This window comes from Anas acuta, chromosome 2, assembly GCF_963932015.1.
Source record: "Anas acuta chromosome 2, bAnaAcu1.1, whole genome shotgun sequence".
Lineage (NCBI taxonomy): Eukaryota > Metazoa > Chordata > Aves > Anseriformes > Anatidae > Anas > Anas acuta.
In genome coordinates, this window is record NC_088980.1 from 42,470,824 (window position 1) to 42,497,799 (window position 26,976).

At 38.7% G+C, this 26,976-nt stretch overlaps 1 protein-coding gene across 14 annotated transcripts in view; it reads left to right on the top strand.

Annotated features, from left to right (window-relative positions):
• RBMS3 (RNA binding motif single stranded interacting protein 3) overlaps positions 1 to 26,976 on the top strand; it is a 697,130-nt gene that overhangs the window by 551,368 nt on the left and 118,786 nt on the right. For all 14 annotated transcript variants that reach the window (XM_068674436.1, XM_068674437.1, XM_068674435.1 and 11 more), the window contains one exon: positions 1,263 to 1,342. In XM_068674436.1, coding sequence (XP_068530537.1) covers positions 1,263 to 1,342 — 80 coding nt within the window. The remainder of the gene's footprint in view (positions 1 to 1,262; positions 1,343 to 26,976) is intronic.

The window sequence follows — 26,976 nt, forward strand, 5'->3', positions numbered from 1 at the left end:
AAACAAACTGACAGAAGACTTTGGTTAGGGTGTTGATCAGGGTTTTTCAGAGAGGGTGTTGGGGGTAGTGGTCATTTTTGTCTCTCTTACCCTGGCAGACAAACCACTGCTCTGAACTCTCTGTTGAGCCCCTAACCTGTGAGTTAGGCATGTTACTTTTCCCCCAAACCATGTGATAGGAAGACTGGCAGATAAATTTATTTTTTAAAAAATCCAGATCAGGGAGAAGTAAGAAATATTTGTCAGTGGTGTTACTTTGCAGGGAGTACCTGGAGGTGAGAAGTAACGCATTGGAGGAATATCGAACCTAGCTTTTAAACATCTTTTTACTAAGAAAAAAAATAAATAAATAAAAATAGTATTTTTTTTTTAGCTTATAATTTTCTATTTCTCTCTTTCCTCTCTTCAGACATTTTTATACCCAGTCTGTAGTAGAGCCAGTGAACCACTGTGGCATGCAGTCAGTTTTTAAGACCTGAACAAACTGTGAATTCCCTGCTGAGATATAGCCATGGTTAGGATTTGACCGGTAACTTTGTGCTCTTTGACTGTTTGCTCAATAATGTACGTACTAGTTCACTGGTAGTGCTCTAATGACTCAATGCTGAAAGTTATCTTCAGGTCATAAAAGATGAACCGGCCAAGATTACATGCGAATAACCATCTTCAAACAGAATTTAGCTTTTTGTAATAGACATACATACTGTTTATGTTTAGTTTTGCCCTACTGTCTATCTTTGCAGGTTTGTTTTTTTTTTTCCAACATTGATATCTCTAATAATTAAATAATAATAATTAATGTTACTTAATCCTCTGGGTTCTTCTCCAAATCCTGTATTTTTTTCATGCCATTTGAAGTTGTTATGGGTGCATGAGGAATCTAGAAACAATTCTAGATTATTATGCTATTCCAGGCAGCAGATGAGAGCATAAAGAACGTCCTTGTTCGGGGAAAAACCCTGGAGCCAGGAGGGAGCTGCTCACTGACACTGCAGCAGCTCGCACACAGCCGGGAACACAGCTGCAGGCTTTGAGGGTGGCAGGTCCTCCTTGCAAGCCACGCTGTACTGTAACGAGCTCAACCAGTTTCTCTGCAGAAGTCAGCAAGAACAGCTTTGAAGATTTCTCTCAGCATCTGTGCTTGTCCTTTTTTTTTTTTTCTTCTTCTCTATTCCTTTTTGTTTTTGCTGACTGAGCACTTTCGTAACAGTTTAGTAACACATATTGCCTCTACCCTCATCCCACCCTCTTCTCTTTTCCAGAATGGAGTCTACAGAAAAATGTGAAGTAGTAATTCAACATTTTAATGGCAAATATCTGAAAACCCCACCTGGTCTACCAGGTAAGTGTAGCCATCATTATGATATTTAAAATTTACCGAAGAGTTTAGAATACAGAAATGCTGGAATGTGTGTTGAGAGGGACTCACATCACTGGTTGCTGAGAGGGCATACAGTTTGCCTGGTTGAAGCCAATCATTTTTGACCCATAACAATTTATTCTCTGCCCAATTTTATATTATTCAAACATTTATGTCTGACGGTTGTAAATTTAAGTACACATAAAAATCATATTGTCTTGCTGTTTCTCCCTTTTTTAATGTGTATATTGTGTGTGACTTTTTCCAATTTGAGCAAAGAACACACAGGTAAATGCCAGTGCTTTTCTAACAACCTAGGAATATAACTAGACCAGCAACTGCATTATAGGTTATAAAATGGCCAGAATTTCAGGTTGTAGTAGCTTTCTGTTCTTTACAGTTATTAGTATCAACAGCAGCAGCTTTTAATACTAACTGAGGATATTTCAAATATGAAGTGATTTTATGCCATTTGTACTTGCAATGGCTTAATGAAACCCTGCCATTTTCTGATGATATCCATCAAATATGTGTGGTATGTCCCTGCCATGTCAAAAACACAGTCCTAGCCTGTATCTTGTTTTTGAAATCTTCAGCTGTCATGTTTATGGTCATCAGCTGTGCAAAGTTTAGTGATCAGGTGCCTGAATCTTACGGCGTGACAAGACCTCCCTGAGGCCACAGATCTGTGAAGACTTCTCCCTCAAATTGTTTAAAGACCTACTTGGAGTTCCTAGCATTAAATGAGCATAAAATCCTTGCACGAACTATGTCCTAAGTAATTCTCTACTTTTTTTTTTTTTTTTTTTTTTTAATTTTCATTATACTATTTCCTTTTTTGGTTACTTTCATTAAATTCCTTCTTATTCCTCGCCTGGTTCTTTATGCAGAAGATGCACTAAATTCTCTAATTAAAAGAGAGCCATCTGCACAACTACTGTGTACAGTAATTGTATGCTGCAATGTACATATAAATTTTAGTCAAATCACCTTCATGAAAGAGTATAAAACTTTTAGTGCAAGCTGGAAGACTCAATTTTATGGCCCTCTTTTTCAAAAGAAGTCACTGACAGATTTTCTTAATACCAGCTAATGTATGTTATTTGTGCGAAGTGCAACAGTCTCAGGCTGCATAGAACAAAGAGTAAAGCAGCACAGGTGGAGGAGACCTTAAGCCGTTGGCATGCTTTTTCTGTGTGCATACATTAGGTCACAATAGTAATCTGTTTAATATCATAGCAACACCCAATGGAAAGAGTGTGAATAGCAAGGATTTGGGAAGAGCAGTTTCATCATTAGAATCCTGCATGCTCCATGGTCACATTCCCAGTTGTGTTAGAGAGGACAGATACTGTGAGCCAGAAATAAAGCAGAATATTTTTACAGTGCCAGAAACAAAAAGAACTACATGATAAAGAGTGAAAGCTAGAAGTTGAAAGTGATTATTTTATTTTATTTTACTTTATTATATTTTATTTTATTTTTACTTTTTTTAAAATGATCTTTCAGTCAGGAATATGCTGGGTGTTCAACAAAAATGATGTGGGACATCAAAATAGGAGTCTTGATAAGACAGAGTACTTATTCACGTTCCAAGAGATACAGTGAAATTTGATTTTAATGGTTATAAGTTTCTCTGATATGTTTTTCTCTTGATTGCTGTGCTCACACGGTATTTAGTTTCAAGGATGACCTGGGAAGTGACTATTTTAAGTGTTCATTTACCTGAGTGCCATTTAGATGCAGGTAAAGTATAATGCAGCATGGGGCAAACCAGTAACTGAGCTCACTCAGCTGTGCACTAGATATCTACCCCATTTTGTCCCCAGTTTTTGGAGGACAGATTTTGTAGCTCCAAACACAGAAAATTACAAATTGTCATAGTGTATCTGATCCACATAAAAGATAATATTTGCACCTCGTTATTAGATTAAGGCACTCTTCAGATCTATATTTAAAAGATTTCTCATATTCATTTACCTTCTTCTTCTGAAGCCAGAGAATGAATATGATCACTTGAGTAGCTGGGTCGATTGAAGTGATACTGGCCACTCATATTATTTACCTTTGACCACTGCAAAAAGCAGTCAGTTCTATTTTCTTCTTCTTAATGTAGTTTCCCATAGAGCTTCTGTTTAGTTTATACTTCTGTGTTATGCACCTGTATTTAAACATTTCAGCAAAGGATAGAAGCATCTTGCTTTATCCCCCTCCTGGCAGTTGCTTATCTTCCAGCATGGAAAAGGAAAGAGAATCGAGTCTCCTGGAAAATCACACTCAGAGTCTGAAAATTATCCTCCCAGCATCTCAATAATTGGCATAGAAAGAAAATCATCTTTAGTTATTGCCGTGACCTCTTTATGGATTTCAGTTAAAAAATGAGGAACCAGAGAACATTAGTAGAAGTATGCAATGCAATCTGTTATTAACCTCTACTGCTCAAGACATGATCTTACTGTGAGAGAAAACTAATCAATCCTTTTAGGGTTAAATTGAATTGATTGTGGATATTCAGATGGATTTCTTTCAGGCCTACCACTGAAATGCAAGAGTCTTAATTTTTTGTCCACATACCTCACCTAAGCTCTCACATTCTGGTTCAAGCTTGCCATCTAATAACAGGTTGGATGAGGCCCATAAGAAAAGAAATCGACCTGGCTGCAGGCCGTTTGTGTTAACCTGCTCCCTGAGGCAGTGGGGTTATGGAGCAGACAAACCGTTTTGGCAGCCTTCCCCAGTTGTGTTCCCTGAGATGTGATGCTGGTGAGACAGTGGGATATATATGTGTGTGCGCATTTACTGTAGGGTAAAATGTTCGTATGTCATGGGGTGGTTGTGCCTGGTTGTCAAGTCACAATCAAAAAAAGACTGGAGTAACCTTCATGTGATGCTGAGCAGCCTGTCAGAAAGACCGGGCACCACAGCAGCTCTGCCTTTCACAATGAAAAACCTGTGGGCCTGTATTATATCCTCTTGCAGGTCTATGTCAGACATTTGTTTTGAATACCAACTACTTTCTCGACTACTGTTTCCTTCCAACTAAATGTAAATTTATTGGTTGGTTTGTTTGTTTGCTTGCTTTTTCACTCTCCAGAGGAGAGTAGCTGTTACGTATGTGAGCATTTGAGCAGAGCCAGGAGTCACACATCTTTGCTGGCCTTGACTAACAATACATCAGGAAAGAGTAAAACTGTGTTGCTTCTGCAAGAAAAGGAGGACACACAGGGCACTCTGAGGGCTCTGTATTCTGTCCCTGCACGAGACAAAACGGTATCATTCCTTGTTGACTTTCTAACTTCAGCTACCGTCTGTTGTCTGTTTTGTATGGCAAAAGCTGTACAGCCGAGCAGTTGCAGCTCCAGACTGCTCTGCTTCAAGACAGTGACAGTGCAAGGGTTATTTTCTGGCACTCTAAACGGTTTGCTAGTCAGATGTGCAATGTCTAGGTAAACTGAGCAGTATTACATCCGTATTAGTGAATTATTCTCACTAAGGGTGCTTCTCTGTTCAACTGCTTGGCTTCGCTCCATTCCGAAGGGAATTGCTCCACTGTCCTGCTTGCTCAACTAATAGGCATTTCATGATGTTCAGTCTTAGATATACAGCGCAAGCTAATTGGTTGTCCCATAAATAATTAGTTAATATCTTTCCATTACTCCCAGACAGAGAAAGAGCATTTGTCTTGAGAAATCTGCAAAACATCAGTACTCAGCAGATTCCATGTGAAATTCATAAATAGTCTGAGTAGCTTTGGTTGATATATATCTTTCTTTCTGTTTGTTTTTTTCTTTTTTTTTCTTTATTAGCAGAGCTTCTCTGAGGTAAATTGACCAGGGCCTACTAAGCCTCTTTTTTTTTCTTTTTTTTTCTTTCTTTCTTTTTTTTTTTTTTTTAATAGGGAGTAGAGCCCCACTTGAAACTAATTGTTTAGGCCCTTTATTGCCCCTCTGAAAGAGAAGTCAGCAGATGAATACATCAGACTATAGCACTCTACATCTTAATCAAGACGCGAAGAACACTATTAATGATGAAGGTAGCTTGCCCTTGGCCTTCCAATGCTGCATCTCTTTTTGTTGGTGAATAGGGGGACTTTGATATGAAATCTTGCTAATCTATCATATTTTTCAATGACTGAATTGAAGTAAAAATGCCTGTTTTTTTCATCAGTAACAACCTAATTTCTACTTGGATGGGCAAGCGTTGAGTACAGATTCCTCATAGAGTTTTTGAACTGTTCAGCTCCCAGTATACCTGGATGTCTTAAAAAAAAATATAAAAATAAAAAATCTCTTTTTGAATAAATTCAATGGCTTAACAAGTTCTTACTTCCCTCTCTGGAATTTCACAGGAACATGCATCAGTTGTTGTAATTATCCTCTGCTGATACATCCATTATGCTCCCTCACAGCATTTTCTAGTAATTATAGTACTCCCTAAATTTCATTTGCTTTGTAAATACTTTTGATTGTCAGAGGCCATTTGGCCAATTCCTATCTCAGCGAAAATTTCAAGGAAGTGAGACACATGAATACAGTGTATACTCAAGAATATTCCTCTTTCAGAGTGGTTCTGTGTGGCTTTTACTACTACTTTTTCTGCTAGGTTATAAATACGGGATAAACAGAAAGAGGTGGGAAGTGTTATATGTATCTTTATATATATATTCGTGTAGGTTAAGAACCCTACTAGTAAAAAGTGACTGTGGCATTATGGGACTATTACTAGAGCAGCAATTCTTAAATAGAAAAAAATTATTTTCAACAATACAGATGTATTTGCAAATACCTCAGGTAGCAAGATCTTTCTGTAAATAATGATCATTATTGGTCATGCATTTTTCTCTTCAGTAGGGCCAAAGCACTACATTTCTGTGGACTTGTTTCACCAGAAGGAAGAGGTATTTTCTACCTCTCTCATTAGTTTCAGTATTTCTCTAGGGTCATCTCCTGGATTCTCTAAAGTCAAAGAGTAAATTCAAATGTTTAATCTTTGCCTCAGAGAGGCAGACTTAGAACATGGAGTTACATATTTAAGAGCAATGTATTTTCTAGGAGATCATGACCAAGAGTAAATACTAGAACTAAGAACTAAAAATAATCCAGTTGAGGGTTAATTGTGCAATGGATAAAAGCAAAATTTTAAGCTATTTGTCTTCTTATTGGGTGAACAAATGATATATTGTTTGTCATTATTGACGCTGTAATTTTTTTTTTTTTGAATGAATGAACTTAAAATGTGTTATTTGATAACTTCTTAGCCCTTTTATCTTAATTTGCTTCTTTGGTCATTTATGTCTCTTGATTTATATGAATAACCACTGAAAAACTATTCTAAAATTGTTTTACTGGGGACTTTTCATCACTTTATCAAGGTAAGTAATGCATTACCATAAATATCCGTGTCTTTCTATCTCTCTCTCTGTGCATATATGGATATGTATTTGACATTTTAGACGTGACAGAACAAGAGACAAAGGTAGAAACTAGATACTGGTTTATAGTTAGCTTAAAACAATTGCGTGCTGCAGAGAACTTTGAATAAACTGCATTCTGCCGAGTTTCATACTGGTAATACTCTGTGGAGCTGGTTTAAAAAGAAGATTATCTACATTGTTATCCTCAGAAAAGATCTGTGTTCAGAAAAATAAAATTTATTTCCCTCATTTGTATCTTCATTTCCTTTAACATATATGATATTAATGTTATCTGGATCCGTTACATTATCTACCTTCTAAGATTTCAGTTTTATAAATATTTTCATTGTTATCTGCTGAGTTCAATAAATAAATCCTTCCCTACTATATCAGAAATATGATCCTTGTAAAGACTTCTGTAAAATAACTGTTAAACAAATTTTCTGTTTCTTTATCCTGTCTCCAATTCCTGGCTGTCATTTTTTATGGAATCGCTGTTATCTTTCCCTTTCTCTGCTCTGTAAGTGCACGTGCTCAGCTCATTGTTAGCTGAAATCTCTTTTACATCTCAAACCCTATAAACATCCTTTTGATTTCTGTCAGTTGGTAATAAATAAACAGTCTTCATCTGTGACTGTTTAAGTCTTTAATAACTTCTGTTATTGTCCTCTCCGAGTCCTGGTGATGACCACGAGATCACTGTAACTCATTCTGCTTTTCAACCCAGGTGCTCCCCATGTCCTCAGTGGTGAGCAGGCAGCTGTCCCCAGCTCAGGTTTCTATGGAAAACTGCTCGGTGCAGAATGGGCTCTGTGGACCCCTTGCCCAAGTTGTGTTGGAGGTGCCCGGTGGCATATGGAGAACAGTGTGTTTCTGGGGAAATACAGTTTGATTGCTCAGACATCGTATAAGAGTTAAAGTCACATAGACTTTGTAGGAGATGGTCGTAAAGATGAACTTTCTCCCAAGAAACTATAGGATGGGTGCAGAATTAGTAGAAAACAGAAAACCATCTGTTTAGACAGCACTTCCCTAGTTTGGTCTCTGTGGCTTTGTCCTGTGGCTTGTGCAGGTATGTGTGGTATGGCCAGCCTCACCAGTGCTTCATTTTTTGTTCTCCCATTTAGAGCTGTGACTGTCATGCAATGCCAGCAGAGACTCTTGGCCTTGCCCTCTCTCTAGAGCTCAGCCAAGTCGGGCTTGTCCTTAATCCCATTTGAATTGACTCTTCAGCCATAGATGTGCAATATTTTATGACTTCAACTGAAATTGAGTGTTTCTTGAACCATCTCGTTTCAAAGACAGAATTTAAAAGTCAGTGAATAGTTGTGTTGCTTCATGCCACATTCTTGAGAATTTCAAATGTGAAGTATGCCATTTCTGATCACTGAACAACAGAGGTTTCTCCATCTTTAGCATCTTTAGCTCCTTTCTTTTTTTTTTTTTTTTCATTTTCCCAGAGTTATGTTTAAATAACCAGTTGTTTTTGCTGACCTGACATTCAGGTAAATGGTTCTGGTTTAATATCACTTATTTCCATGTCTTGCTGCAAAGATCCATTCAAATCTCTTAAATTTCTTATAATTTGAAGATTTTGTATTCTTTAAAGACAAAGGGATACTGTTTAGGAAAAAAAAAAAAAAAAAGAAAAAAAAATCACCTATCTGCTCAGTACTACATCTTATTTCAATTTAGCTCAAGCATGACCCCCTTTGGTTAGCATGATACAGAATTAGATGTCTACCCAACAACCACCTGAATAGCAGGTAAGCATTTATTTCTTGGATGAACATGAGTCGGTTCAATTTGTATTTTCATAGAATCATAGAATCATAGAATATCCTGAGTTGGAAGGGACCCATAAGGATCATCGAGCCCAACTCCCGGCACCACACAGGTCGCGATGAGGTCTCCCGTCAGCCTCCTTTTTGCCAGGCTGAACAGGCCAAGTGACCTCAGCCACTCGCTCCTCATACGTCTTCCCCTCTAGGCCATTCACCGTCTTTGTAGCCCTCCTCTGGACACTCGCCAACATTTTTACATCCTTTCTGTACTGTGGTGCCCAGAACTGCACACAGTGCTTGAGGTGAGGCTGTACCAGCACAGAACAGAGCGGGACAATCCCTTCCCTTGACCAACTAGTGATGCCATGCTTGATGCACTCCAGGATATGGTCGGCCCTCCTGGCTGCCAGGGCACACTGCTGGCTCATATTCAGCTTGCTACCAACCAAAACCCTCAGATTCCTCTCTGCAGGGCTGCTCTCTAGCATCTCATCGCCCAGTCTGTACCCCCAGCCAGGGCTGCCCCGTCCCAGGTGCAGGACTTGGCACTTGCTCTTCTTAAACTTCATGTGGTTGGTGATCGCTCAGCTCTCCAATCTGTCCAGATCTCTCTGCAAGGCCTTTCCACCCTCATCTGAGTCCACATGCATCAGTGCCAAATCACATAGTTTGTACTCTTCAGGAAATTTGTGTGAGAAAAGACTTAGTGCCAACTTTGTCTAGGGCTTGATTTTCCAGAAATACATAAAGATGATGATGATGGGGAAGGTCTTAGAAAATCTGACATGGCACATTTTTGTTGTTGTTTGTGTGTTTTATTTATGCTGGTACTTGTCTGTAAGTTCTAAGGAAAAGAACCATATGGTTTAGTATTTTAAATAACCTTATTATGAAATGTTGACTTTTGTAATCTGGCTGTATAATTAATCAGAAATCCTTTCATATTTTTTTATTATTATTATTTTGTAACTGGACGTAGCAAAAATGTGTAAGATCAGTTTGTCTGTGGTATTGCAGAAATTAAGGTTGTGATGTACAAAACAGCATTACTGCAGTTTGGATTAAGATCTTTGGGTTGGTTTGTAAGATTGAAGTTAGAGAACAATATGGTATATAAATGAGAAAAAATCATTCCTTTTTTTTTTTTTCCTGTCACAGTATCACTTGTCATATCTTTCCTAATATTTCCAGAAGTCTGCAACATAAATGGAGAGTTGCATTCTCTTGTTATTTGTAATATCTAGTGGTAATGAACTGTGTCACAGTTTATCTGAAGTCATTTTAATATATACATTTTTCTTTTTACCTCAAAGTGAGTTTTTGCTTTGAAGAGTGACTATGTAAATCTTCTAATTCAGCAAATCTGTTCCATTTATATGCAAAGACAGATGTATCTGCTGATGAACAAAGCAGACCCTTCTATATGTTACTGCTGTGGAACCAACGCAGCTGAGAGCAGGTGCACTGAGTTCTGTCATGCTCGTACGTCAGCAGCAGAAATGCCGACAAGTTTCTGGTCCAGAGACAGTGCTGTTCCTTGGATGCTCTTGTGAAATCCAAGACCAGACAGACGAGTTGCGCAGGTGTTAGAGCAGGCGAAATTTATGAGCCAGAAAGATTCACAGCTTGAATTTCAGATTGTTTAGGTCTAAAGGGCTGGCAATTTAAAACAAGGCAAAACAAACAAATAAAAACATGCAAATCAGAGCATGAAACAATGTGGAACATTGTAAAGTCATTTGTACATGATTCAGATTTCAGGGAGGAATTCTGCATTTGCATCAACTCTGGCCAGCAGCGGCACAACTCCTCCTGTTTCTTCCCGTTGGCATAACTCCTCCTGCTTTTTCCCCTCCTGCATTACTTTATTAGTCCCTTCAGGATACTTTAAATGATGGAATACATCTGCTTTGCAGGCCCTCCTGCTGCAGTATAGCATTGTCACACCTGAGCCAACTAGTTTAAAACTCGTTTAAAAAGCTAACTTGAGCAGGGCATCAATCTAGCTGAGCACAGACTAACCTCTTGAGCTAATGGTGTGTTATGCTCAATAATATCTAGCAAGTGGTTTAAATGTTCTTTTTATTTATTTATTTATTACCAAGGGGAATGATTTCCCTTTATAGAAAAATTTCTTTCTTTCCTCCTCCTTCTCCCTTCACTCACACTTTTCCAATAGCTTTCACTTCACATTAAATGTTTTGAAATTTAAAGTATGGAGAAGTTTCAGTCAAGGTTCCAGCCTGAGCCTTTGCCATGTAAATTCCAGCTAAACTGAAGAAAAAAAGGTTTGTTGAAGCTCAACAGTATACAAGTAGAAACACTCTGCATCCTGCATCCTTCAAAACATAAACCTTTCCTTGGCTGCCAGAGGAGCATCGATAACTGGCTTCTACCGTGAGAGCATGAAGGGGCATGACATCTGTGAAGTAGTGTGTGAAAAGCTTTCCCTTTTTGGTTCATTTAGACAAAATAAGATGAGCAGTATCACAACAGTAGTTTCCATATATTTTGAATACCAGGAACCTCTTGCATAGTTGAAGACCATCTCTCCCTTTTTACCTCCTAAAATAGTACTGCACAACAGAGAAAAGCAATTCATCATAAAAGCACTGGGAAAGCAGGAGTCTAACATTTTATTGGATTTTTTTTGTCCCAACAACAATGTCATTATGATGGTCAGCAGTCTTTAGCAGCTGAACAAGCCCCATTTCTTGGCCATTTCTGTTAGTCTTTCTTGTTTGAATGGCAGTGTTTGATCACAACATCATAGAAAGGCCTTTCCCAGGTTCAATCAGAGGAACTTGAAAGAGGGGCAAAAGAGCCTTCATTTTACTATGACTGCTTTAGTGTCTATGATGTGCCTGCAATTTACCTTCTACAACGTAGGAAACTTCAAGAGGGAGGGGAAAGGTGCTGGTTGACTGATTCTACATTTATCCTTTTTCTTAAAGCTCATTAAAACAGCATTTTGTATGTACCATTTCCACCACCACTCCATATATAATCCCTTGATTATGTATAGTATTTCCAGAATTGCTACTATTCAGCAAATTAAAAAGAAACCAAAAAATGAGAGAGGAGGGAGGAAAAGAGTAATTTAATTTTACAATTGCATTGATACTGTATGAGAAAATACTTTCCGAGCCAAGTTTTGCCAGCTTTATTCCATGTAAGACTTTTCTCTTAAAAATAACAGGAATTCCCCCCCGCCCCAACTATTAACAGAAAATATTGCAGTTTTTGTGCGTGGCTCTTTACTTACGCTATTACCTTACTGAATACAGTCAGCCTCTTCTGCAATTAGGTTACTGATTACACTGAATTGACTGAATCTGAGTCTTATTTTTTCACTGGCTTTTTTTCTTTCTTTCTCTCTTTATGTAAATATCTAAAGTTTGTCATTGAACATTAAGTTTTATAGTTCATAACAGTTATTCGTAAAGTTTTAAAGAATGTTTTGTACCTATTCAAGTTAGAGAAAATGTGACCCAGCAGCCTACTGTCTGTCCTTGTCCAAATTACCACCTCCAAGCTCACCCAGTATAGAAGCACCATGAGTATCTGCTTTCCAGTGTGCTCTCCCTCAGGCAATTCTCCATCAACTGAGTTTTACATTACAGTGTAATGAAAGCCCCAGCATTTGGGATTTTCAAAAGAACCCTGCTAGCATAGGAGTAAATATATTGTGAGAGTCTGTCTTTCACTGATGCAGGAGTTGATGTCATTGGTTATTCTCACCTCCAATTTATCTTATTTCAGACTAGCCCTGAGGGCTGGTGGCTCTGATATAAACCAGGGAAAATTGGGTTGGATTCTGTAACAGCAGAGAGTATTCTCCCTGCATGTGAGAGGCAGCACCAAGAAACTTCCCAATTCCTTAGGTTCCAACAGGTGTTGTGTGGTGGATGCAGGTTTAGTCTGGGCAGCTTTTTCTTTTGCATATAAGTGCTATGTTTCAGCATACTACAGACAATGAACATAAATAATAGCCATCAGGTATCCTAAATGCACTTTTTGTGAGATTTTGGTAGACAGTTTTTCATTTATATAAGGACGTATTTCGCCTGCCCATAATTTCAACCAAATATTGACATTTTGTGCATCTCATGACCTAGGTGACTGGTTTCAATATAGTGTAACAGCCATTTCACCCAAATGGGGACTTCATTTCAGTGCTAAAAAAAAATAGAAAACGTAGATGGGACAGTAACAGTTCAAGATAAAAATTTTGAAGATGCTGGAGCGTGTCTGAAGTTCCATTTCAAAGGTTTATTTTATTTTTCTCAAGATGTTGCTCATTTACCAATTCACTTGCTGGTTTTGGCAAAACAAAAAAAAAAAAATAATGTTCAGCACCCTTAAAAATGAGTGCAACAGGAGGACTGACTCTGAATTCTTCTGTCCTGACCATTTTGCATGGTCTTTGGTTCCAGAAAGTCTTTTTGAATGTCAGAGCAGTGATGGACAGGAGGCACATTTAGTAAGTGGGCTCCATGCTACTCCTCCAGTATCTGTTCCTAATCTAACACCATGGACATTATTAAAGTTATTTGAGTGAGAGGTACCTCAGTCCCATTAAACTGCACGGGTACTTAGGTTTTGAATTTTTTTAGGCATAGTTGAAACTATCGACTATTAAAGCTAATATTACCAACTGTATGAAAATGAATACACTGAGCCAGACTGTCAGACCTGGGAAATAAAACTCGTTCTTTATCCCATAAAAACAATTTGGAAGCTGAAAGCTTCTATTTGTCACACAAGAAAGATCAGCTCTCAGGATGAGGAAAAAGATCCACCCTTCCTTTAAATTGAGCATTTGAAAAAGATGCTAAATATATTGATTTTGATAGTGGGTTTTGTTCAGCAGATGTTTGTCTCCTAGGAAGTACACGAGGACCACCAACGTACTTCAAACAGACCCCCAAAACAGAGCAGTCACCACATAATGGTTTTCAGCCACCGCTGGCAGAGCTGAATCAATGGCTAATTTGGTGTCTCATTACCGTTTCTCATGCATCGGGTCCTGTACCTAGCAGCGAACATGAAAACCTTTCTGCCTGGTTGCTGCACATCTCCTAATAAAACCCACAAACTTAATTATCTATATTGTCATGTTTTTAATGTTCTGCAGAAGAGGTGATACAGGTAGAGACTAACAGCAACTGCTGTGCAAAATGTCGTCATCTAGCCCTTTTTCTAGGGACACAATGAATCCTCAGCAGTTCAATCTTAGTCTGAAGACTGTAAGGGAGCCCCGAGGAGGCACTGTGAAAGGCTTTAGCCAGCATGAGCACATTTACTAAAATTAAAAGTGGCTGTCAGAACTTACACACTGCAGTCAAGAAATCAGAATAACTCAGTTATCCCACACTGCTGACAGATTTCAGCTATGGGTCCGTCAACGGTTTACGTACACCATCCGAGGCAGATGTGACAGAGAAAGACTAACATCAGGTTTAACCTGCACAAGCAACTACTGGAAGAACAGCTGACTGCATCTCACTTTCCTTGTTGCTGAGCATCTTAGAGAGAGTGTCTTGGTTACAAAAATGGTTGTTTCTCGCTCTTCCCAGCTCCCGGCAGGTTTGGTGCAGCGTGTCTTCCCCGCAGCTAGTGTTGCCTTGCTGTCACCACCTCTTTTATGCCAACATTTCAAAAATTTCCTCCACGGGTTTTGAGCAGCCTCAGCTGCACTGAACGTCTTGTAAATGCAGTCCTGCATCTGCATGTCCTGTGCCTGCAGCACTAGATCAGACACCGTCTGCAGCTTGTCATTTACCCACTCCCAAAGGAAGGGTTCGCCTGCTGATGGCACAGATTCCTCCACACTGGGCTCGACTGGGTGCTGGTGGCTTGGACCTGGAGAGGATCCTTTGCTGTCTCTTTCCCAGTGCAGTCAGAATTGCTTAATGTTTTATGCTGTGACAGATTAGACAGGAGAAACCTTCTGTTGTCTGATAACCTCTTTTGATAACAAGTTAGTATCATTGGAGCTAAATCTGTATGACAGCTACTCATCTTGCGTTGTCTGTTTTGCTTGGGCTTTTTGAGCTCTGATACATGTGAAAGATGTTGACTGGATGTTCCTTGATATGCCTTGCATTGTTGATTTCTGTAGATTTAGATACAGGCTACCTGGGAAGATTTAAATTCTGGTCCCACCTGTCATGCCAGGATTGTTGACAAGCCTATTTTTCATCCATGCTGATATTCATAGGATTGTGTGTATTATATGTATAACTCTTTTTTTTTTTTTTTTTTTTTCCTGAAAAGTCATTGATGACCTTGGTTCAGAAAGATTTTTCAGCACATTCTTAAATTTCCCTCCCTAAATTTTTAAGAACATGCTTGATTTTTGTCCTGGACAGCAGTGTGAGCCTTGCTTTCAAAGAGCAGCTATGTGAAAGAGCAAAACATCTGCTGAGGTTTTAAAGGATGGCTTTGAATCTTTCTCTTAAAGACAAATAAAAGTTCATCATTCTGGGTAGATCAAAATCAATTTATCTCACTTGTACTCCTCTGAATCACCAAATTTATAGTGGTACATCAATGTCCAGTTGCATTAAAAGCAGTTCTGTTCTTTTTATACTTTGATTACTTTGGACTTTTTGTTGTTGCTGCTGGTGACGGCGGTGGTGGTTTTGTTCAATATTCTTATCTATTTCCGTTTCCTTTAGTGTCCGTAGTACTTGAGCATCTCACAAATAAATTAACTCACAAGGAAATATAATAAATAGTCTTTGGCCATTCTTTACAATAGGGACAGTGAGGCCAAAGATGGGAACATTTGCTTAGTATCACATGGCAAGTTTGGAGAACTAAGAATAATAAAAATAATTACTGCATAGCTCTTCTGTATTTTTACACTAGCAGATCTCAAAGAAGTCTGATTTTTAATCCTATATCTTAGTTCAAGCTCATTAACTCCTGAAGTCAGATTGTGTTTGTTTTGGTGGGTTTTATTTTGTTTGTAGAGATTATAAATCTGTTTTTCTAGGTAATCGTTTTTAAGGAATTAACTTTCCTGATATTTTCCTATTGTGTGCTGATTTTTTGAGAGAACTGCTGCCTGCATCTTCCATCTGGATACTGCTTTTAATTTGTTGGCATGTGCTTTTGTGCTGAAATACCTGTCTCTTGGAATTAGATCTCAGCTGAGCTGGATAGAGAATTGAGCCATGAATGTTAACATTCACACACATCAATCCTTTTTTACGGGCTTCAGCAATTGAGCTTAGCTCTTAGAAAAGTACTCATGTTCCCTTCAAAGAGGATATCCTTTTGCTCTTGTGGCACTTTAAAGGTCTGTCCCTAATATCTGCCAAAACCAAAATAACAATTCCTTAGGTATTTCCTGTTTTCTCTTGTTCAGAACTCCAAAGCATCTATCAACTTAAAACAGTTCCTCCTCTTCCGTGCTAGCTTTTAAAAGTTGCATCAGTCTTGAAAACAGCCAATTCTCAGCACATTCCTTTGCATTTGACATCCTGATATGTTTTTCTTTTGCTATTTTCTCTTCAATTTCATTCTTTTTTTCTGTGTGTTTAAATTTTTTTACTGGTTGTTGCCTGTTTGGAAATCTCAAAGCACTACTCCAGACAAAAAGACAGCCTTTAAGATGCTGAGTCTCCTCCTTTGCCAAAATTAGAAACATGCTTAAGGCTTTTGTTAGATCCTGGTTTTAATTTCCTGGTTAAAGACTTCCCCTCTTTTATTTTTTTTTCCTAATGCTTTTTTTTTTTTTTTTTCCTATTTGCCTTTAAATTGTTTGCTCATTTCCATGTGCAGTGAGATGACAGTGTGCTGAGAATATCTTTGGGCTGGTGAGCTAACAGACAGATGATGCCGGGGAGCAGACATTGTACAGCATCATAGCTGCTTTCCCATGGCTATTGCTGCTCAGTTGAGAGAAGGTTCTGATCTGCTCTGTGGTCTTTGTTATGATCATTAGTTTTGTCATTGCGTGAAAATAAAACAGGGGCAAGTCTATAGTTTCTGTGTTCTAGACTAGAAGAGCTATCGTTTTAACAGCCCACAGAAAACAGTTTTTCCTTCCTTCTGAGACGTTGTCAGAGTCCAATATTCCCTGACCAGGCTCCTTCAGATACTCCATGTGAGAAGGGTTCAATTTTTTAATACCTGATTTACCTATTTTATGATATCTGACATTACATGGGATTGTGTTTTAGAAGAGTGATCCAGCAATATCCTGAAATCCCAACACAAGCGAATTATAGCAACTTTAATAGACAATTTTAATAGCGAACCACAATAGAAGCCTTCTATATATATACACACTGGTGTAATATACAAACCCAGCATAACATCGGTCTCTGCATGCTTAAGACGGAGCTTTTGTCCTAATTAGAGAGGTCCCACACCATGGATTGAATAAAAAATGATCTGGAAATCTTCAGATTGCCTGCATTGCGAGGCATTATTACTCTTTGTTCCCAGTAGTCTTCATTCTGCTGCTTGATTTGTAAAAAGTAATTTTTTTTATATATATTTTTTTTCTGTGTTAAGTCATGGCTCTCATTTTAGTGAGTGCTTCTGAAAGACAAACCTTGTCGTTTCCTCAGATCAAGCCTGGAAAGTTGTCAGGGGGAAAAAGAGAGCCTGCATAATGCTGGGAGTTGGAGATTCAGAGTCAAGGACTTTAGGGTAATTGTGCATGACATTTCAGATCTGAGATCAGCCTGCATCAAGAAGGGGGTCAGCTCACTTGAAACATCTCCCAGGATCAAGGCTTTTTCTGGCTCCATCGGGAGTTTCACATTTAAATGGGAATTAAATCAGATGTACTGCGTGCCATCAGCATGTGGATGCCAGCTCGGCCATGCAGGGACAGGCTGGCTTTGTGCACACTGGTGGGAAGTTACACCAGGATGTAAGGCTATGTGTGGTTAATATAGTATAAAATACCATCACTATTGATTTTTAGGCATAATGACTCAAGTGAGATGGGGAGCAGCCTAGATAAGACACGGCTAATATAAACCATACATATACGAGGCTAAGCTAACCTTTGAAATACTTGTAAACCATTTCCGCGGAGAGCAGGGGCGGCTTTTAAGCAACAGCAGCCAAACTATGGAGAACGGCAGGCATTGTGCATCCCATTTTCTGTGCCGTGGTGCTGGAGCCAGGGGTGTCTGATGAAATCTCATAATGAAACAGTTGAATGCTTTGAGCAGTTGAACACAGTTCAGCAAAGCAGAGCTGAACTAATGTGGACTGCCTGTTTGCCAGTAAACAGATAATTGCACTCTGTTGTTTAATTGAATTTTCATGAAACTAAAATATACTTTGGTAAAGTCCACCATGAAAATGTGTTCTGCTTGTGGATCCTGTGTATAGGGAATCAAGATACTGGGAGGGGAGCGGTGTCTGTCAGAGACACATATAATTCTTGAAGTTAAATTGTTATAAAAATAATGCAACATCCACGTATTATGCAATTTAGATTTATTTATTATTTTTTTTAGCCGGAAGGGTTTTCTTTGCTGTTGCTGTTTTGGGTAGTGATCTGTTCTTAGATGGATTAGAATTGGGGAACATTTCTAGGCCACAAAAAGTTCTTTTGTTTTTGCAAAACAACCTTGCAGCTGCATCACTCATACATGGTTAGTTTGCATTTCTTGGCTACCAGCCATTCTAAATGGTAAAGAGCAAAGTACTGGACAATGGGAGGGGTTTTTTGTTTTGTTTTGTTTTAAGAAGAAAAAAAAAAAAGGCAAAAATCAAAGCATCCTTCTGATTCATGTTCTTTCTCACGAGGCTATCATTTCAAAGGCTCGGCATGCAAGTTATGTCACTGTAACCTCCTCTGTTCTTCTTTACTTGCTTCATGAACAATTTTCACATGGAGGAGAGGCTGGATATTCTCAGGAACATTCTTACTCTTTGAAAATAATAAGAATTTTCTGATTCCCTGAGGTGCTGAGGGCAAGGTTAATAATTCCTGTTTGTTGCTTCAGTCACAGTCACTTTCCATTGGGTATTACAACCTCACTCTTATTTATAATTCTGAGATTTGACCCCAGGCTGAGCAATCAGAGGATTAATACTTACTTTTTCTCTATATGCAGTACAGGCTACAGAGGGGAATCGAGCATTTGACTCCCTTACAGCTCTTGGTGATGAAAGCTGCAGAGCCTAGGCTGAGAACCTGTTGCCTGGTTTTCAGATCTCCTTTTGGTTTGGATGCCCAAATTTTAAATACCTGGAAGGTAGTTTTCAAAGACAAAGTTTCACTGATCAAAAAGAAACAGAAGATCAGGGTGCAGAAAAGAAAACAGATGCTTTAGAGAACAGAAGTACAATTTGAAGGGATTCTCATCGTTTTCTAACTCCTTTCTTTGGCAAAGTACCCGAAAGAAAGATAATTAAATGTCAGTGCTGTTTCTGGAATTATTACTGTCACTATTAGGTAAAAGCCATGATCCTGAATTTTGTGGGCCGTAGGGCAACTGTCAGCCCTCAGAAGCTTTTGAAAATTATCTCATCACCACCTTTTTGCTTAGAAATACCGCCCTATAATTTTACTGTGAAGACTTTGTTCCTTGACTTCATGGTCCACAAGAGGTGCTATACTGTGGTTTGGAAACACACTGTCTGTAAGACATCCCTAATTGAAACTACTTTCAGGAGTAACGTAATGGTTGTTCATAGAGTCCTGATTCAAATGCTGGCAGCATATTTTCTGTAATAAAACCCTGTCCTTGTAAGGAAGTAATCCATCCCCCAAGTCAATTTTAAAGTTTCTTGTTCACTTTAAATATTTCATTACATTAATTTTTCAAAACAACAAAACAAACATTCATCAAGTGAAACTAAGCATGTCACCCTTGAATCTGTACATCTGTTGCTCTCCTGCTGCTTTCCTGCATAATTTATTTTAATACGTTTAAAGTGTACCTCTCATTAAAATTCCTTACACACATTTACATATAAAGTTGGCATTATAAAGGAGAAAAGGTGGTCTTCTTCTCTTCATCATCTTTTACTCACTTAACGTAATATATGCACACAGTGTATTCTGTGCTTCAGTTGGCCAAGAGAATATCTATCGTTTGCTCAGATGCCGTAAAGAAGTTCTCACAGGTTGGCTACAGTACTGGGAAGGGTTTAAGTCAGGCTAGCTTGAGGTAGTGGCCTTTGAAAGTTGGTGACACCTTATTTCAGTGACTCTGCTGAAATTTGTTCTCTGAAGGCCATCTTTGGTGTTCAGGGTTACGTGTGATTTCTGGTTAAAGTAGTGATAAAGCGTTGTTAAAAGCACTCATATACTGTTATGATAACTCTTGGTGAATTGTAAGAAAAAAATTGTAACTACAACAAAAAATTACAAATGCTTTGAGAGGAAAGGGGAAGTCAGTATTTGAAAGGAAAAGCGCAACATGTTACAATTTAAAGAATTAATTTCAAGGATTATTCTTAAGGAATGCATGACACTTTATTTACAGGGGTATATGGTTGTGTTTACCTAGTTTCCTTGGAGTTTCACATACAGTTTTTGACAAGTATCTCTTAGCAACTTCATGGGAGGTAGACTATATACAAAGTTAAAACATGAAATACGTCGAGATTGTCTTCCCGACTAACCCTTTTCCTTGGTAGAAATGGGAGTTGAAATACACTTTCTGGAAAAGTTTATTCAGAATTTACATGGGAAATTCCTCTTTGCTTCCTAGATATGATACAGCATCAGTCCCCAAGGAAGAAATTGAAGGCTGTATATGAGCCCTTTAAATGATTAGGTCAGGTGTGCTCAGTCACTTTGGCTTCCTTGAAATTGAGTAACAGAAAATGCAGCTGTGAGGGGAAAATTGAGAGAGTTCCCTTCTGAGCAAAAGTTATTTCATTTTATTCAGATTACCTACTTCCAAATAGGCAAAGTAGGCTTGAATTCAGCATTATGCTGCACTATCAAATGTAGGTTATGAACTGTGGGAAACGAGCTCAGCCATGGGAGGCTGAGAGTCTGGAGGCAGCTGGGCTTGCTTGCACTGGAAGTTGCTCTCCTTGAACTCTGGTGAGAGGTTGGTCTCTTCTGCAGTGGGTGAGCACACTTTTCAGGTGCAGACTGTCCTGGAATTAATTTATGCATGTTCAGCATTCAAAGAAAAAATGTTTGCATGGATGCTAATTCTGTTGCCTGCGTTATCCTTGTTACAAGTGCAGGTTGCTGGGCTTTTTATTATTGCACTTGTATTATCTGGGTATTTTATGCGGTGTAATATTTAGTCCAAGCTTTCTTATAAATATCAGAAATGCTACATATCACAACACCAGAAAGGACAGAGATTTGAAGATCACTGCAATGATTTGTCTTTGAGAGGTACTAGCAGTAGGAATGCCTTTGATATGAAATTCCTCGTTTGTGCTGTTCCTTTGTAGTCGCATGAGCAGCAGTGTTTTGTGTGAGAGGTGGGAACCACACCACTTGCTTCAGCTACTGGAAGAATGTGAAATTTAAAAGAGCAAAGTTGAGTTCATAGGTTGATTTTTTTCTCAAGCAATGCCAGGTAATTTAATATGTATTCCAATAAGATTAATGAATGAGAATCCTGCAGTATATCTTAGGAGATTCAGAATGACAAGGCAAATAATGTTTTCTTACAGGCTGTTTATTTCACAGATGTCTACAATTTGCTTTCTTGAACTTTCTTTTTATGTGTTGGATGCAGAGCATCACCTAGGCGAGACTGGGCATTGTCCTGGTGGGGTGGTTCCTGGTTTGATGCAATAAGCACTAACTTCTGTCTGGCTGCTGTGATCCCATTTCCTGTCCCTTATGGGACATGCCTAAAATGAAACTGGAACAAAAGCTACCAAAGCTCTTTCTTACTGTTTCTGTAGGTTAGAAAAATAAAACAAAAATGGTTCTTATTCAGTAGTGCTAATTGAAAACCTAGTCAGTCTATGAACTGAGTGTTTTCATGGTTTTCCCTTTCTCACTGCTTATACTTCCATTTGTTCTGTTGTACCACCTTTATTTAATTTCATCTTAGATTATCTAATACTTTAATCTCTTGATGTCACAGACTGGATTTGTCAATGATTTGGAAAGCTCCCAGAAAAATGAGGCTGGGAACCATCAAGTGCTACTGCAGTGCAAGAAATGGTTGATTAGGCTAAGGTCAAGTCAGTGGCTTAGTCCTGATCAAGAGAGAATTTTATGTCCCCTCATATTAAACTTCAGTGATGTGTAGCATACTTTAGTCAATAAATAACATTTTGCTGTTCATGCTTATTGGAAATATACACGATGCTGCAAGTATTGATCAAAGAACTCTACTCTGTTAATCCCTTTGCTTGTAGCAATGTTAAATATTTACAGATTCTCCCTTAGTATCCTGAAGAGTGTTTTAGCCCTGCAGAGGATGCTGATCCTTTCTGCTTTATACACGTTTTACAAATATTATAGTCTTTTTTCGTCTTCTTTTCATGCACATATGTGAGATAAAGAATTATACTGTGCTTGTACTGACCACTTGTAATGTTTTACTGCATTAACATGTTGAGAACGTATACATTGATTGGAATGAGTAGTAATTCTGAATTAAACAGGAGAATGCCTCAGAGATAAAATCCATCAGTGCCTCATCTACAAGTGACTGGCTTACAGTGAGGACAAAGAGAGGCTAACAGTGTGTGGCATGTTGCTGTATTGTGAGAAGGCAGATAACAAAGAGGACATATTCATATCAGGCTTATTTACCCAAATATTCATGAAATTATCTGAAAATTAGCACTAAGAATGAATTACTTCCCCCTTAACTGCTTATTTTGTTCATCTGTATTCACATCAAGAAGTCCCTGAGAGGTTTGTAGCAGAAGATACAATGAATCCTGTAGGCTCTCTGTCTCCTGTGCTTGTTCATTGACCTCATGTAAATGTAATCATTTATCCACAATTTTTTATACTAATGTATTGAAGGCAGGCTAGATATTGTCAGACATGCAATGGAATACGCTCCAGGAAACCTTCCTTCCAGTGGTGAGGTGACAAATGAAAAAGAAAATAAAAATGGATTTTGCAATTTAAAACATAGCATGCTCAGGGAAGAATGCATAGCCAGCTATAATGTGATATGATTCATTTCTATATATGCAGGGAAGGATTTTACACAAAAGCTTTATGGAAGATGTACAGGATATTTAAAGTAACATGAGGACTTTTCTACATAATACTGCTTGCTTAATCTATCATGAGCTAGAAGAAAGGTTTAAATACTTGTGTTTGCCCTCCTATCTTTCAGTAAGATGTCATATTATGCCTCATTCCATTACCTATTTAATCATCCTTTAGACCTGGTTATATGTTTAAAGGAGAAGGTTGGCAAAGAGAGTAAAAAATGTAAACGTGCTTCTTTCACTAAATCCCTGAAGATCTTGTTCATACTATGTAAAGAAATTACGTTTTAGATATATACAAAGCTGGTGCAAAGGAAGTCAGTGCTTCAAGTTGAAAATTTGACATGACTTTGAATGATTTCCTCTTCCTTTAGGTATTTTGTAGTCAATGGCAGAGGACTTTTAATAGATTGGACTGCTGCTGATGCTCAGTGAAAATGTGGGGCCATGTTTTTTTAAGAGTTCAGGTTTCATCTGGGCATAAACACAAGTATGGAATATTTCAGATCCTTCAAATGTACAGTCCTAAATATCAGCAAGGGTGGTAGAAAAGGCAGAGAACCTTTAAAAACCTGATATCCTAGGTGATTTTGTAGGATGGAAGCTGTATGAAAATCTGACTACTGCTTGGGATTGGGCTTGGGGGAGTTTAGAGGCTGATGGTGTTGTGTCAGTGGTAAACAGGGACTGCATTTGCCCCTTTCTTGCCCTGTAACTGACAATTCAAAGTCGCTCATGTGTAGGACAGGCACAGGGATGCTCTCTTTTCTCTGTTGAACTTTCTCAAAGAATAAGATGTCTGGTTTTAGTCAGCACTATACTGGGGAATGTTTCCTAAATATCAGTTATTTTAGCTTCCCTGAGTTCTTTTATATGAGGAAATTCCCCTGTTTCCTCAGTAAGCATAGATACAGTGAGGTGGTGAGTAGGGTGCTCGGTGCCTTTGCACTGAGCATCCTGCTCAGATGAGTTGACTTGACCTTCCAAAGACTCCTGCTCTCTGCATGAAATGCATGGGGACCTGAAGCCCCTACATTTTTGCAGACTGAATTGCAAAGATGGTTTCCACATAGAATGAAAATTTCCCAGCATGATTGCCTGAGGCCCAGACAGAAACAGAACCCAGACCTCCAGGTTCCTAAACCTGGAGTTTTAGGCCTTAAGTTTGAGACCAGAAGAAATATCTGTAACACTCCTAATCTCTACAAATGGAGATTATGTCTCCCAAAATAGAGTATATGTCTCAATACTAGTGAGGACTGACTTTAGTTGAAGTGGTTGGATCCTACGCTTTTTGGAGCATTTCTGTTAAAAATGTGTTTCACTGTTTTGTTTTGTTTTGTTTTTTTTTGTGGTATTTTTATTTGCGGAAGACAGCTGTATCTGGTTATATGATTAATTGTTTTGTATTAAAATATTGAGCTGATTTTTCATCATCTATATGTTAATGAATTGCACTGCCAAAGTTGGGAAGTGAACTCCCAAGCTTCGCCCAGCGGTCATGACCAGATGTATCCTCAGGTGGGTTGCCTGAATCATTAAGACTAATGACTCTGCACTCCATGCAGGGTGGGAATTTCACACTTAGGGAAGATACAACCACCTTTTGTATCCTTCATAAAGATTCCCAGGTATAAGTCAGCCAAGGTGGTCATCAATGAGTGAGAAAAGCCATCTCTTCTCTGTATGTAGTAATGCATTTTGCTATGTTAATGATTGACAAAGGATTTAAAACTTGAAAAAACTCCTGAAAGGTTTCCTAACATTCCAGGTTGTAACACAAGGAAATGGCCTCTGCCATCCTCTTTTGTGGGTTCCAGATTTCCATGTTTCATGCATTATACGCTCCAATGACAAAGTGTTGGTTGCTGTACTGGTAACCTGGAACGGACAGAATTATAACACAAGTCTTATGTTCAACTAAACATGTTTTTGAAAGTACGTGTAGAAATGTACTCATTCGGACTGTTTTGTTGATACATTTTCTATGTTTCAGCAGTTTTCCAGTAACGTGATTATTCTTAGGATTCAGTGGACTGCTGAAACAGTTGGTGCCCTGTGCCAAAACTGCACTAGTAGCAGAGAAGTCCCTGGAGTGGATGGCAGTTGGCATACTTCATCGTGAACAGAACAGGCAGTGGTTCTTCATTCTGGAGGGACTATATTACTTTAAAACATTTTTGCAATAACTTCAAAGTGTAAGGCATGAGCTAAATCACAAAATTAAGAAAAATATGGAGTGGAATTCGAGTGGAATTAACTAACAGTATGTGGAAGCATGCTCCAGAGCATGAAGTACAAGGATATATTATTTTTAGTTTTGGAATACTTGCATTATCAGAGCTGTGTGATGAAGAGCTCTGTCTTTTGTAGGTGGATGCTTAGCAGAGTGTATTTGCTGCAGTTCCTGTCATTCACAGCAAAAAGCTCTTTTGTACCTAGTAAGCCCATGTGGCCTGACAGAGGTAGTTTTGTGTCAGTGCTGAGTGATTGCGTGCTTTCTGGGTCATTCATGTTAACATTTTGATTACAGTGGTGAGTTACGGAGGATGAGCTGCAGAGACTGATGCTGTGCTGGAATATACTCACTTAGATGAAGAAAAACATTTATCTAACTACTAAGTTTTGAGTCAAAGTGAATTGCTTGAAGAGATAGTCTTTAAAGCAATCTCTGTGTTCTGGTGTTGCTGATGTCCTTCAGAGTTTGCTGGTTTTTTGGCAGTTACAATCCAGGAAAGTCTTCATAAAATACTAGGATGGGCTCAGTGATAAGAAAATATGAGCCCTTATGGGTGCTTCATTTCTCCAGTAATTCTGTCAAGTATTGGGAAAATATTCTTGATCCTGGAGAGCATGCAAATGAAAACTTGTGGAAGAGAGGGGGACGTAATCCTGCCTAGATGAAAGCATTGTACTATGCACATTGCGTTTGCATTATGACCAGCTCTGTCCTGCTGCTTCACCACCACCAGGAGTCAAAAGCAAGTACTCCGGTGTTAAGCCTAAATGTTATATCTTCATTCTTTTCTGCCAAGAGCACTTCGGACTAAGTGCACAGCTATACATTAGGCTTGAGATTCCCACTCAATTTGTTGTTTTTGGTGTTGTGTTTTTTGTTTGTTTGTTTTGTTTTGTTTTTACACCTAAGTACATCTATATGCTGACTGTGTATCTGTGCTGCATGACAACAGCTGCTGCTCTTTGCTGGGCAGCATAAGAGCTGCATGATACGGCTCTAAATGCAATTAATTCAGTGTTCCTTTAAAAAGCAACAAGACGAAGTAAAACTGCAAGCCTTCAGTGAATGGTATAAAGCCCAAAATAAATCTCCTACCAGTCACACAGGGCAAACTCACCTTCCTTGAACTTGATTTTTAAGACTCTTATCTACCTCAGGGATCTTCGTTGCTCATTCTCTGCCCCTTCTATGCATAGAAATTTCATTGATCTCAACAGGATTTCTGTGTGCTAGGCACCGTCAGTATATACAGCAGAGACCTGTAGTGCAGATAAGGGATGCGCAGCACCTATTGGAGAGAAAATGTGTCAGAAGATTGCCCACCAAGAACATGTAGTTAGCGTTTTACATGGAGAGTGGCTCTGAGCTGAATTTATGTGAAGGATAATTTATGTTTCGTACCGTTTTCAAGCTTCGTTCATCTATACCTCTGTGAATACTCCAGGTCTCCCTCTGCTTCCTTCAGGTGTAGGCTCCCTGTTTAATATTTGCTGAGATAGGTATCTGTGGCTATGAAGCATACGTGTTTGTAGCGTGGTGCATTAAAACGGATGAGGACAGGGGCATTCTGCATGGGCTTGAATATTTATGGAAAGCATTTCTTTTCGGGGGGGACTATATTCTGAAGGTAGTACCGGGTGCTGGATTGACTCGCAGCTACTGCACGCTCCTGCATTGTCCCAATACTGCCACATGGGAGCTTTTAGGATTAGCTTTTCACAGTGCAAGTAGGGAGTCATTATTATAAGCACAAAGAAATAAGAATAGGACTGTTTGGACTGTAAATGGGAGAAGAATAAATGGCTCTCTGCTATTATTCCAGCCAAATAGACCCTCTCATATTCTGCAATGAGTGAAGTGTTTTGATCTGATTATTTTACCTTCAGGGTGGGGAGTGGGGGGCAAGTTTAGGGGAGAAGGCTTTCTCTTTCCATTGTCCTTGTCCTTGTCCATGTACACAAAACTTTTAATAAAGCAAGGTCAGAGGAGCTGTTAAAGATCTCTTCCTTGTTTTGGTGTTAGTCTCCCACTC